Source organism: Staurois parvus, unplaced genomic scaffold, assembly GCF_062004578.1.
Source record: "Staurois parvus isolate SC_StPar_1 unplaced genomic scaffold, SC_StPar_1.0 ptg001437l, whole genome shotgun sequence".
Classification (NCBI taxonomy): domain Eukaryota; kingdom Metazoa; phylum Chordata; class Amphibia; order Anura; family Ranidae; genus Staurois; species Staurois parvus.
This window is the reverse complement of record NW_028319233.1, coordinates 87,501-102,060: the sequence shown is the minus strand read 5'-3', so window position 1 is coordinate 102,060 and position 14,560 is coordinate 87,501. Positions and strand designations below refer to the sequence as shown.

The 14,560-nt window shown below is 44.5% G+C and overlaps 1 protein-coding gene across 1 annotated transcript in view; it reads left to right on the top strand.

Annotated features, from left to right (window-relative positions):
- The first annotated feature begins 6,640 nt into the window (after positions 1 to 6,640).
- CDC25B (cell division cycle 25B) overlaps positions 6,641 to 14,560 on the top strand; it is a 23,749-nt gene continuing 15,829 nt past the window's right edge. The window contains exons 1-3 of the mRNA XM_089662202.1: positions 6,641 to 7,178; positions 11,636 to 11,727; positions 14,270 to 14,309. Coding sequence (XP_089518328.1) covers positions 7,003 to 7,178; positions 11,636 to 11,727; positions 14,270 to 14,309 — 308 coding nt within the window. The 5' untranslated portion in view covers positions 6,641 to 7,002. The remainder of the gene's footprint in view (positions 7,179 to 11,635; positions 11,728 to 14,269; positions 14,310 to 14,560) is intronic.

The window sequence follows — 14,560 nt, the reverse complement described above, 5'->3', positions numbered from 1 at the left end:
ATTGTTCCCATATGCTGCACTTTTCTATCTGCTGCTACTTTGTGTCCTGGTATAGCAGACCAGGGATGCCAGGATCTCTGTACAATAAAGTTTGTCATTTTTAGATCTGTTTTAAAAATGCATTTGGATGGAAACTCAATCACCAAAAAAAACTCATATAAGCTTTAATCTGTTCATTCCAAAAATAATTTTTAATATCTTTGCATCCGCAACTCCCATTAAAATATTAATCCCTGCTGATCCTGCCCTGTGGGTCTTTGTTTAGGAATTTCCTGCTATAGGGTGACAACACTCAGTACCTGTCTCTCATTTGTGTTCCTTTGTGGTCACCCTGTCACATGGGCTTCCAGTGGAGACTACAATTGGCATGGCCCACTAGAGTTACCATCAGGAAACCCATCATGAGAAATGCCATGCAGCCATATCTGGAGTGTATATAGATGGGAAATGACTGCAAAGTGGTTGAGAGAGAACAGCAGCACTGTGCAATAGTATCAGGGTTGTTTTACTGCCCCCCTCTCTAGCAGCCTAGAATCATCCTTCCTTTGCTCCCCGATGCTCCTTTAAACTCTGGGAGAGCAAGTAAAAATCTAGTACTTCCCCTCCCTCCTAGATTTTAAGCTCCCAGGATCAGGCCCTCCTATCCCTCTTGTATTGAACTGTATTGTTTGTATTGTCTCCCCCGTTTTATTGTAAAGCTCTGAGCAAAGTGTTGGCGCCATAAATCCTGTATAATAATAATAGTACTTGCTGGTATGGAAGAGCATGTGACTCACTCCATGGGGCAGTGCTGGCCCAAACCTTTTATTAAACAAAACACTCCATGTAATGCAATTGATTTCCAAATCATAAAATTCCCTCATGATAACAATTGTTGGAACGATTGTATTGTTACGTGTATGCAGCTGACATAGGGAGGACTTTTTATCTGCACCTTCTGACTGCCATCTATACCTTAAGCTACGGGGGTACTATGTCTATAGTTATACCTGGAGGGAATGAAAGTTTACCTGTTACATCACATAAACAAGAGTTCAACAAATGTCTGCAGAAAAGGTGTTAAAATATCTGTTCAAATGCCCCCAGTATGAAACTGTCCCTCCCCCTTCCATTTCCAATGAAAACCAGGGGAGCCAAGAGTTCAGCTCTTTCTACTGTTCCAAAACACAATGAAAATGTAAATGCTGGAAACATTGTAGCATCTTTTAATGTAATATTTATATATTTTATTTTTAAATAATTATATATATATATATATTTGTCTTTTAGCATATTTATTTAATAATATTCATGCATTTTAGTTTTTTTTATCATGTTTAACAATACATTATTTGTACATTACTATGTATTTATATACAGTATATAATATATTATTGGAAACAAAATGTTATATATATATATATGTGTGTGTGTATGTATATATATATATGTGTGTGTATGTATATATATATGTGTGTGTGTATATATATATATAGATATATGTTTGTGTGTGTATGTATATATATATGTGTGTGTATGTATATATATATATGTGTGTGTGTATGTATATATATATGTTTGTGTGTGTGTATATATATATATATATGTGTGTGTGTGTATGTATATGTGTGTGTGTATAATTATTTATTTCATTTTTTTATGGCTTCTGTCTTGTATTATATATTTGTGTGGGTTTTTTTTTGTATTCTTACATTGTACCATGCCAATGCAATTTGTACCCTAACCAAATGCAAAATTAGTGAAAAACAGTCAGAAAAGATGAGTAGGAAAAAAAATGTCAGCGGCCTCCACCTATAAAACCATTCCTGTTTTGGGAGTCATCTCATTGTTACCCATATAGTGCACCTGTTATTAATTTCATTAACACCAAAGCAGCTTAAACTGATGAACAACCCCCTCTGTTACTTACCTAAGCAGATCAATTTCCAGGAGTTTAATTGACTTGATGCTAGACTTGGATTACAAAGTCTTCCTTTCATTTATTTGAGCAGTGTATATGATTTTGCTTCTGTTATCTGCAATGTGAATTTGTGAGTTTTCCTTATTATTCTGACATTGCACCATTCCTCTGCATTATGTGCATGGAGTGCTGGAAGATTTGGTATTAGATTGTTAGCTGTGTGCACAAGCTTGTGCTGGGGTTTGCAGCATGCTGAGGCACTTTAGTCGGAAGGTGGACAAAGGGGGCCATTTGGGGTGCTTTAGGCACACCCAAACTACATCCATGCAAAAAATGTACAAGCTTTACTGCCCATTGGTATTTATGAGTGTTGTACTTACCTGAAATTATTACTTAATTTTATACCAGAGCCTAACAATTGTGCAATCAGTAGACCATCACTAGTAGACCAGGCCTTTACCAATCAGTAGACCATCACCAGTAGACCAGGCCTTTACCAATCAGTAGACCAGGCCTTTACCAATCAGTAGACCATCACTAGTAGACTAGGCCTTTACCAATCAGTAGACCATCACCAGTAGACCAGGCCTCTACCAATCAGTAGACCAGGCCTTTACCAATCAGTAGACTAGGCCTTTACCAATCAGTAGACCATCACTAGTAGACCAGGCCTTTACCAATCAGTAGACCATCACTAGTAAATCAGGCCTTTTACCAATCAGTAGACCATTACCAGTAGATCAGGCCTTTACCAAGCAGTAGACCAGGGCTTTACCAATCAGTAGACCATTACCAGTAGATCAGGCCTTTACAAAGCAGTAGACCAGGCCTTTACCAATCAGTAGACCATTACCAGTAGACCAGATCTTTACCAATCAGTAAACCATTACCAGTAGACCAGGCCTTTACCAATCAGTAGACCATTACCAGTAGACCAGACCTTTACCAATCAGTAGACCATTACCAGTAGACCAGACCTTTACCAATCAGTAGACCATTACCAGTAGACCATGCCTTTATCAATCAGTAGACCAGTGTTTCTCAACCTTTTTTCAGTCAAGGCACCCTTTAAATTACGGACAGTCCTGAGGCACCTTTTAAAATTATGGACAGTCTTAAGGCACAACATTCTAAAATGTGAAAAACTATTCTGATAGTTTTATATAACACAGCAACATCCGCACACGTAGGACACCCAACATTAGAGGTGATTTATTCTTCCAAAGCACATACACCTTTGCGCACTGGTACTGAGTAGTATTCCACTGTTTCTCCTCTCCCTCAGTTTTTCTCCATCACTGAGCTAATGTGACCCCATAACTGATGGAAGGGGGCAGGGGATGGTCAAATTAAGATGCTGTGCAGGCAGCTGACTTCCTCCTTATCAACTGATGATGTCATTGGTTGTCAGGACACCGGCAACTAGAAGGTAACTAAAAGCCAGGCTTGTTCCACCTGCTGGCTTGTATACAAGTTTTGGGCAATTTTTAGACATTTTTCGAAGGCACCCCTGAAGAAACCTCAAGGCACCCCTGAAGAAACCTCAAGGCACCCCAGGGCGCCTGGGCACCCTGGTTGAGAAAGGCTGCAGTAGACCATTACCATGGCCAGTAGGCCAATCCATTAGTGATACAATGCAAGTAAAGAGCATACAGATCATCTACACTTTATGAAATGGTGCTTTCCAAACAATCAAGGTGGGTGTGGGGGGAGCAGGTGAGGTACATATTGGAGATCCAGACCCTGGAGCCAAGCTGATAAATGTAAATGTATGAAGACAATGAGTTGTGTCTGTAAATAGTCTTTTATATACATAATAGTCTTAGAGGGAACCGCTATTAATCTGCTTAATCATTCATCTCCCCTTCCCAACTCACTGACTCATCACTGGGCCACTTCATGCCAGATCTAAACATCTCAATGGTTCAGTTTCTAGATGGGCTGAATGAACACACCGCCCTGTTATAGACAGGGACCCCCCATGGTGACATCCTCTCACAGCTGGACTCCACAATTACCTGTACATTATGAAACACCTACATTGTAAAGACTGAGGCAGGCAGTTGGGGAGAATCAGCAAATCGAGTCCCCTCCCCCGCAGCCTCTGAGACAAGTATGAAGAGAGTATTTGAAACACCTTCCAAGGAACCCTACAATAGGAAGGTTTACAGCACTATAGTAATATGGAGGCACCACTATGATACATCTTCCAATGCACACTTAAAATAAGATCTGCACCACTATAGTGATGTATGGGGCACCCTGCATACTTACAGAATCCTGCATCCTTATAGTGATGTATGGGGCACCCTGCATACTTACAGAATCCTGCATCCTTATAGTGATGTATGGGGCACCCTGCATACTTACAGAATCCTGCATCCTTATAGTGATGTATGGGGCACCCTGCATACTTACAGAATCCTGCATCCCTATAGTGATGTATGGGGCACCCTGCATACTTACAGAATCCTGCATCCTTATAGTGATGTATGGGGCACCCTGCATACTTACAGAATCCTGCATCCCTATAGTGATGTATGGGGCACCCTGCATACTTACAGAATCCTGCATCCCTATAGTGATGTATGGGGCACCCTGCATACTTACAGAATCCTGCATCCCTATAGTGATGTATGGGGCACCCTGCATACTTACAGAATCCTGCATCCCTATAGTGATGTATGGGGCACCCTGCATACTTACAGAATCCTGCATCCCTATAGTGATGTATGGGGCACCCTGCATACTTACAGAATCCTGCATCCCTATAGTGATGTATGGGGCACCCTGCATACTTACAGAATCCTGCATCCTTATAGTGATGTAAGTGGCACCCTGCATACTTACAGAATCCTGCATCCCTATAGTGATGTATGGGGCACCCTGCATACTTACAGAATCCTGCATCCCTATAGTGATGTATGGGGCACCCTGCAAACCTATAGAGATTTGCACCCCTATAGTGATGTATGGAGCACCTTGCACACTTACAGAGATTTTCACCCCTATAGTGATGTGTGGAGCCTCCAGCATACTTTTACAGATCTGCACCCCTATAGTGATGTATGGAGCCTTCTGCATACTTACAGAAACATGAATCCCTATAGTGATGTATGGGGCACAATGCATAGTTAGAGAGATCTGCACCCCTTTAGTGATAGTAGGGCACCCTGCATAGTTATAATAGGATCTGCACCCCTATAATGAGGTATATGGCACCCTGCACACTTATAGAGACATCTGCACCCCTATTGTGAAGTATGGAGCCTTCTGCATACTTACAGAAATATGAATCCCTATAGTGATGTATGGGGCACGATGCATTGTTAGAGAGATCTGCACCCCTTTAGTGATGTGTAGGGCACCCTGCATACTTATAATAGGATCTAAACCCCTATAGTGATGTATGGAGCACCCTGCACACTTATAATAGGATCTGCACCCCTATAATGAGGTATATGGCACCCTGCACACTTATAGAGACATCTGCACCCTTATAGTGATGTATGGGGCACCCTGCACACTTATAATAGGATCTGCACCCCTATAGTGATGTATGGAACACCCTGCATACTTATAATATGATCTGCACCCCTATAGTGATGTATGGAGCACCCTGCACACTTATAGACATGAGCCCCTATAGTAATGTTTGGCGCACTGTGCACGCTTATAGAGATCTGAACAACTATAGTGCTGCATGGAACATCCTGCACCTTTATAGTGACCTGCACCCCTATAGTGATGTACATGGCACCCCCAAAATACTCTATGCAGCCCTCTACACTTTTATACTAATAAGATCTGAACTCTACAGGGATGTATGTGGCCCCTCTATACGGATGTCCGTGGCCCCCCTATAGGGATGTATGTGGCCCCTCTATACGGATGTCCGTGGCCCCCCTATAGGGATGTATGTGGCCCCTCTATACGGATGTCCGTGGCCCCCCTATAGGGATGTATGTGGCCCCTCTATACGGATGTCCGTGGCCCCCCTATAGGGATGTATGTGGCCCCTCTATACGGATGTCCGTGGCCCCCCTATAGGGATGTATGTGGCCCCTCTATACGGATGTCCGTGGCCCCCCTATAGGGATGTATGTGGCCCCTCTATACGGATGTCCGTGGCCCCCTATAGGGATGTATGTGGCCCCTCTATACGGATGTCCGTGGCCCCCCTATAGGGATGTATGTGGCCCCTCTATACGGATGTCCGTGGCCCCCCTATAGGGATGTATGTGGCCCCTCTATACGGATGTCCGTGGCCCCCCTATAGGGATGTATGTGGCCCCTCTATACGGATGTCCGTGGCCCCCCTATAGGGATGTATGTGGCCCCTCTATACGGATGTCCGTGGCCCCCTATAGGGATGTATGTGGCCCCTCTATACGGATGTCCGTGGCCCCCCTATAGGGATGTATGTGGCCCCTCTATACGGATGTCCGTGGCCCCCCTATAGGGATGTATGTGGCCCCTCTATACGGATGTCCGTGGCCCCCCTATAGGGATGTATGTGGCCCCTCTATACGGATGTCCGTGGCCCCCTAGCGCACACCAGCTTAATGACATCGCTTAGCAGTGACACCCCGCCCACTCCTCTGCTTACAGGCTGAGTGACAAGCCCTGGCCCCGCCCCAACCCCTCTGCTTACAGACAGAGTGACAGTCGCTGTCCCCGCCCCCGTGCTCCTATTGGCTGCGCCCCCTCCGCCTTTCTGTGTTATTTTTCGAATATAAATGGTGCGGAGAGTCGGGGAGAGAGAAGAGACCAGGCCGGGCGGAGAGCGGAGGGATCGGAGCGGAGGGACTGTATGTGCCCGGCCGGCTAGTGCCACTATCCTCCCCGACACCACCACCGCCGGAGGACTATGATCGGAGTGTAGGAGGAACCCGACCCCGCTTATCCCGGATCCCATCCCGGACCCCCCGCACCGGATCCCCATCTCGGATCTCCCCATCCCGGACCCCCCGCACCGGATCCCCATCTCGGATCTCCCCATCCCGGACCCCCCGCACCGGATCCCCATCTCGGATCTCCCCATCCCGGAACCCCCCGCACCAGATCCTCATCCCGCACCGGATCCCCGGACTATTCTCACCATGGAGATGGAGAAGATGCTGAACGACTTCAGTCCCAGCCGTCCCCTCCCGGGACCCCTCCACCGCCCCACCACCCTCCTCCCCTGCGGACTGAGCCTGCTCAGCGCCGACCCCGGAGTGCTGTCCCCGGTCACCAGCCTCACCTTCACCATGAACCAGCTGGGCGGCCTCGGCAGGTGAGACACAGATCTGTACCGGGACTACGGGAGGGCCGCCGGGGGGATGGGATTACTGCCCTGCACCCCACTCCCTGCACCCCACTCCCTGCACCCCACTCCCTGCACCCCACTCCCTGCACCCTTCATCTGCACCCCTTGTCCTTCCCCTGCACCTTTCTGCACCCCACTCCCTGCACTCTTCTGAACCCTTTTCCTGCTCCCTGCACCCCATGTCCTGCACCCTTCTCCTGGACCCCCAGTCCTGGCACTGATGCATGCATCCCATATCTAATTTGGAGTATTGGATTTATGTGAGCACCCCCCCCCCCCTTGCTGGCGTTCTTCCTTGGTACCCTTCCCCCTGCTCCCCCCTGGCACCGATGTATTCAATTCATTATTTCTAATTTGGGGTATTGCATTGATTTGCACCCCTCCCCCTCCTTGGCACCTCTAGCTGTATGCCTGCAGTAGCTCTAGTTTGGGGTATTGCATTGATACCTGGGCCTGGCACCCTCCCCTCTCCTGGCACCCTTCCCTTGCCTATCCTGGCACCCTTCCCCCCCTCTCCTGGCACCCTGCCCCCTATCCTGGCACTTTGCCCCCCCCCCCACACACTTATCACTGCATGTTTTTGGCATTTCCATCACAGGGATTTGTATTGATCTAGGGCTCCCCCCTCCCCCTTGTCTCTCCATATCCCCTCCCCCATGGTGTATACCTCTCAGTCCTGGCACTGTATATATCCCATCTGTATTGTATGGTGTGATGTGTATTACTCCCTCTGTACATTGTAGGGGCGGACAACTCATGGGGCCCCCTACTGACCCCGGGCCCTCGGGCAGTGCCCCAGTTTCCAAATGGTCAGTCCGCCCCTGGTACATTGTATTCTATTTCTGGGGTTTGTTTATATTCAACGTTTCTACTTTTAGTGTTTTTTTTCTGCCTGTTGCAGTTTATATCAGTCACTGACCAGTGTGGATGTTCTGTGTTTATATTGCTCATGTAAGGACCGATACATTGTATGGGGGTCCACACGCAGGCTGATACATTGTATGGGGGTCCACACGCAGGCCGATACATTGTATATTAGTCCACATGCAGGCCGATACATTGTATATTAGTCCACATGCAGGCCGATACATTGTATGGGGGTCCACATGCAGGCTGATACATTGTATGGGGGTCCACATGCAGGCTGATACATTGTATGGGGGTCCACGTGCAGGCCGATACATTGTATGGGGGTCCACGTGCAGGCCGATACATTGTATATGATGTGTATTACTCCCTCTGTACATTGTATTCTATTTCTGGGGTTTGTTTATATTCAACGTTTCTATTTTTAGTGTTTTATTTCTGCCTGTTGCAGTTTATATCAGTCACTGGTCAGTGTGGATGTTCTGTGTTTATATTGGTAATGTAAGGACTGATACATTGTCCATGCGTCCATAGGCAGGCCGATACATTGTCCATGCGTCCATAGGCAGGCCGATACATTGTCCATGCGTCCATAGGCAGGCCGATACATTGTCCATGCGTCCATAGGCAGGCCGATACATTGTATATGCGTCCACAGGCAGGCCGATACGTTGCCCATACGTTCGGTTTAGCTCTTTCCCCATTGTTCTTCTTTACTGGCTCATTGGGGTTTAGTCCATAACAAAAATATCGGCATGGGGGTTCATACTGAATCGATAGGCTCCCCGTCCTGTTAGAATTCTAGTTTTGGATAGAGCAACAGAAGGAATAGGATCTGTTGGCTTTTTAATCGTAATGTGTGTCCCCAGAGAGAATCTCCCTTCGCTTCCTGAGCTGGTGACAACACAACAGGAAGTGAGGAAAATCTCATCAATTGGACGCAACCTTTAAAACACCTTTTATTCATAGAACGGGAAAGGCTGAGGACCTGTGCCAAGTGCCATCTGTGTCCCTTTTTGGTAGGATTTTCTTACTTCCTGTGTTGGTGACACAACAGGAAGTGTTGAAAAATCTCCCTTATGGGGACACTGTCAGTAAAAAAGCAAAAACCCGAGAGATTCTATTCCTTTCACAGCTTTGTTTTCTATGAAACTAGATCACTAGTCCGCTGGTCTGATTGGTCTGCGGGGTAAAATGATGGATTCAGTTGCAGGTCGCTGGTATTTTTTTGAATTGTCAATATTTTGGGAAGGAATTTGGCGGCCCCGCAGGGGACATTTGTAGAGGTGTGAGGTTGTCCCAGATTCTCCCATGCCTTCTACCTGGTGTCAGAGGAAGTGTCTGATCACACCTCCCCATCTAATCCAACAAACACCTTCTATTGTACCTGGATGGGGCAGAGGTGTGAATCGCTCATTAAACTCCTCCAAACATTTGTCTTTCTGGGTGTCCCCAGGGCTGGAAAGTGGAATATTGACCCCCTGGCTACTGAAAAGTGTCCTGGATCACAGGGAGGGGCGGAATTCTGTGATGGCAGGTCTGGTTCTTCTGTGTTAGGCCCCTTTCACATGGGCAGCCCATTTTTTTTATATCAGTTCAGTCACTTTTTTTTTTTTCAAAAAACAGATCCATTTACATCCGTTTTTCATCCATTTACATCCGTTTTTCATCCATTTACATTAGTTTTTTACCATTTGCATCCATTTTTTTTGTCTTTTTTAATAAAAGAAAAATTGGGTCCTTTCACACAGACGTTCCGTTTTTTTTTTTTTTCATCAGTTCAGTCACATTTTTTTTTCAAAGAAAAAACAGATCAGTTTACATCCATTTTTTTCATCAGTTTACATCTGTTTACATCCATTTTTTGATCCCTTCCATTTTTTTTTAATGGAAGAAAAATTGGGTCCTTTCACACATGTGCAGGGGCGGACTGACAACTCATGGGGCCCCTGTGTCCTTGCCCAAACTCAAAAAAGCCTATGAAAAAGGTACCAGGGGCATCTCATGCGGCCCCCTACTGACCCCGGGCCCTCGGGCAGTGCCCGAGTTTCCAAATGATCAGTCCGCCCCTGCACACAGGTGTTACATTTTTTTTTTTTTTCTATCAGTTCAGTCATGTTTTTTTTTTTTCATCAGTTTACATTCATTTTTCATCTGTTCCATTTTTTTTAATGGAAAAAAAAAATGGGTCCTTTCACACAGGCGTTCCATTTTTTTTTTGTTTTGTTCTTTTCATCAGTTCAGTGGCTTTTTTTTTTTTTTGTTTTCAAGAAAAAATGGATCAGTTTTCATCTGTTTTTTCATCAGTTTGCATCCATTTTTCGTCAGTTCTGTCTTTTTTAATGGAGGAAAAATTGACTTCTGTCACACGGGCGTTCTGCTTTTTTTCATCAGTTCAGTCATGTATTTTTTTTTTATGTCAAAGAAAAAACGGATCAGTTTACATCCATTTTTTTTTTTAATGGAAGAAAAATTTGGTCTTTTCACACGGGCATTCTGTTTTTTGTTTTTTTTTTCTTTTTTTTTTTCATCAGTTAAATTACGTTTTTTTTTATTTTTTTTTTATTTTCAAAGAATAAAATGGATCAGTTTACATCTGGTTTCTTTTTTTTTTCATCGGTTTACATCCAGTTGCATCCGTATTTTTGTCCGTTTACATACATTCTTCGTCTGTTCCGGGGGGGGTTTTTTTAACGGAAGAAAAATTGGAAAAAACGTCACTGAACTGATTAAAAACACAGAACACACGTGTGAAAGAATCCAAAGAAAAAAATGGATCAGTTTACATTCGTTTTTTTTTTTTTTGTTAGTTTTTTTTATGGAAGAAAAATGCTGTTTTTTTCCATTCAAAAAGATGTTAATGGATGCAGACATTAATGAATGTAAACAGATGATCATCCGTTTACATCCGCTAGTCCATAGGAATACATGAGAGTCCATATTTCATCCGTGAACGCACAGATGAAAAACGGACATACAGAACGCCCGTGTGAAAGAGGTCTTAGAATACATGAGGCGATGTGATTGGTCGATGCAACACATGTAACAAAGTGTGAATTAAGGAAAGTTTACAGTGATACATTTTATTGGCTGATTAAACTGAGAGAACTAAAGACAAAACTTTCACGCTCTAGTACAGGTCACAATAAATACCTGTCATGGGGTTCTAACCCCTTGCCATTCTCTCCGAATCTCAAGTTTTGCGATGTGCAGTTGTGGTAATGTCATCTCTGGTGATATGTCTGGTATTTTTTTTTTTTTTTTAATGATATCTTTTATTACATTTTATTGCGATGCATAAAGCAACCATATATCATTTATCACAACTTATACCTTCCCAAAAAGAGACAATTTATATGTCTGGTATTTGTTCCTTGTTTTGTTTTTTTGTTTTGTGCTTTGTTTTTGTGTTTTTGTTCAGTTTTTTTTGTTTGTTTTGTTTTTTTTTTGTTGTGTTCTTTTTGTTTGTTTTGTTTTTTTGTTTCTTTTTTGCTTTTCTTTTATTTGTTTTTTTTACCACCAATTAACTTTTTTTTTTTTTTTTTTTTTTTTTGCAGCCTTGGCGACACACCAAAGCGAAGAGGCAACATCTATCCAGTCCTGACCTCCAACTTGATCCGCACCTCTTCCTCCGACTCGTCTGACTCTGGTGAGTGAACCGGGCGATCGCCCCGTCCGAGAGGGTCGCAGCATGTGCTAGGGTGCAATGGGAGGGATTTACTAAAACCGGACAGTGAAAAATCTGGTGCAGCGGTGCATGGCAGCCAATCAGCGTTGAGCTTCAGCAATATAACCTGGAAGCTGATTGGTTTCTGTGCAGAGCTGCACCAGATTTTGCACCGTGCGGTTTTAGTAAATCTCCTTGTGCCTCTTCTCCTCCTGGGGTGTAGTGGTTATCCAGAGTTACTCTTCAAGAGAACCACCCTACAGCAGCAGCAGGGTCTTTATAGGAGAAATGTTGCTTTTTTATTTTTCTATGTATTTTATTGATTCGATTTTTTTTTTTTTTTTTTTTTTTTTTTTTTTTTTTTTTATTACACGTTGACATAGTTGTCTTTTAAAGCGGGACTACACTGAATCTGAACATCGCAAAGCAAAAACCCTTTTTTTGGGTCCACACTAGAATCAGATCGCATGGGTATTCACACCTATGCGATCCGATTCTGCACAACGCACCGCATTTTGCGCACCGATTTCGGGGTGTTGTTAACTTAACATACACACTCACAGCGGTTCGAATGAACGGGGTGTGATTTTGATGCGGTGCGGAATTAGCCTAGAAAACGCTGCAAATTCTTCACCGCATCAATGTGAACCCGAGCTAATGCAAGTTGTCATGCAGTTTGACTTTGGTTCAAATCTCACGACAAATCGCATCCAATGATCGGCAATGGAACCTTTTCAATCAATGCGATTCCCAACTTTGTCGGAGTTGCACCAATTAGAAAATTAGTTCCTGCACTACTTTTGCCGATCTGCAAATTCCGCACAGCATCAGAGTGAACCAGGACTAATGCAGGCCATAGACGGGTCGAACATCGGCTGATTTTTCAGAAAAAAAAAAAAAAAAACGAAAAATTGGTCGTTCGTTCGGCCGACTTTACCACCAACGATCAAAAAAATCAGCCGACTAAATCATAAAGTTCACCCCACAACTTCTGTCCCTTGCAGGTCACGGCTCATGCGCGGATTTTTCATCGGTAAAACGATCAGCCAATTTGCTCATCATTGCCGTCAAAATCGGCCGCAAATTTGCCAACATGACCGATAAAAAAAACTGCAAAAACCCTGAAAAACGGCCGACCAATTAATCCACTAACAATGTGAAAATTGGCCTTTTTTTTTTTTTTTTTCCCAGCCGAAAAATCGGCCGATTTTTGAAACGTCTATGGTCGGCATAATGTAGGCCATAGACTGTTCGTTTATCTGCCTTTTTCTTTCATTTTCCAGCCGAAAAATTGGCCGATTTTTGAAACGTCTATGGTCGGCATAATGCAGACCATAGACGGTTCGTTTTTCGACCTTTTTTTTTTTTGTCCGAAAGAATAATCGGCCAATGTTCGCACCGTTAGTGGGGCAATGGCATCAGCCGTTTTTCCTCCTCATTTCTTTTATCGGTCATGCCGGAAAATTAGTGAAAAATGGCCGATTTTCACAATCATTGGTGGCAGCATCGGTTTACAGAACGACCAATGTTTCAGTGCCTACCAGTGCACATCAATGCCACATATCGGTGCCCATCTGAGCTGCCCGTCAGTGCCACCTATCAGTGCTGCCTTTCAGTGCCCATCAGTGATGCCTGTCAATGCCCATCAGTGCCACCTACCAGTGCCTCCTCATCAGTGTCCATCAGTGCAGCCTCATCAGTGCCCATCAGTGCCACCTACCAGTGCCTCATCAGTGCCCATCAGTGCAGCCTATCAGTGCCCATCAGTGATGTCTGTCAATACCCATCAGTGCCACCTACCAGTGCCTCCTCATCAGTGCCCATCACTGCAGCCTATCAGTGCCCATCACTGCAGCCTCATTAGCACACATCAGTGAAAGAGAAAAATCACTTATTTATAAAATTTTATAACAAAAAGTAAGAAAAAGTTTTTTTGTTTTTTGTTTTTCTTTTCAAAATTTTCAGTGGTTTTTGGTTTGTTTAAGAAAAAATAAAAATCCCCGAGGTGATTAAATACCACCAAAATCTCTCACAAAAAATGATAAAAATTTCATATGGGTGCAGTGTTGCATGACCGGGCAATTGTCCTTCAAAGTGCGACAGCGCTGAAATCTGGAAATTGGCCTGGGCAGGAAGGGGGTAGAAGTGTCCGGTAGGCAGGAAGGGGGTAGAAGTGTCCTGTAGGCAGGAAGGGGGTAGAAGTGTCCTGTAGGCAGGAAGGGGGTGAACGTGTCCTGTAGGCAGGAAGGGGGTGAACGTGTCCTGTAGGCAGGAAGGGGGTGAACGTGTCCTGTAGGCAGGAAGGGGGTGAACGTGTCCTGTAGGCAGGAAGGGGGTGAACGTGTCCTGTAGGCAGGAAGGGGGTGAACGTGTCCTGTAGGCGAGGGGTTAAATTGATTGAAATGATGCGCAAACTGTCAGTGCGATATAAATCCTCTATAATAATTTAGTGTAGCTGCTTCATTTAAAGGGATATCGCACCTTTTATTGAGCGTCCTCTAACCTCTGTCTTTCTCTCTCTCAGGTCTGTGTTTGGAGGATGTCAGCCCCGTCACTGCCGAGATGTAAGTCCGCTCTCTGTTTACCTTCGCTATGACTTGTTTCTGCATGCGCTGGCCGTGTAGATGGGTGTGTGCGTGTTTGCGTGTGTGTGTGTGTGTATGTGTGCGTGGGAGGAGGTTGTTTAACCTGTCATGTTGGCTGGATTGTAATGCAAGAAGCCCGGCCTTCTCAACAGGTTGCACAAAATGCATGCAGACTTAAAGGGGGATCCCCCTCTCCAGTTCTGTACATTTCAAAGATTGTTGCAAATCCT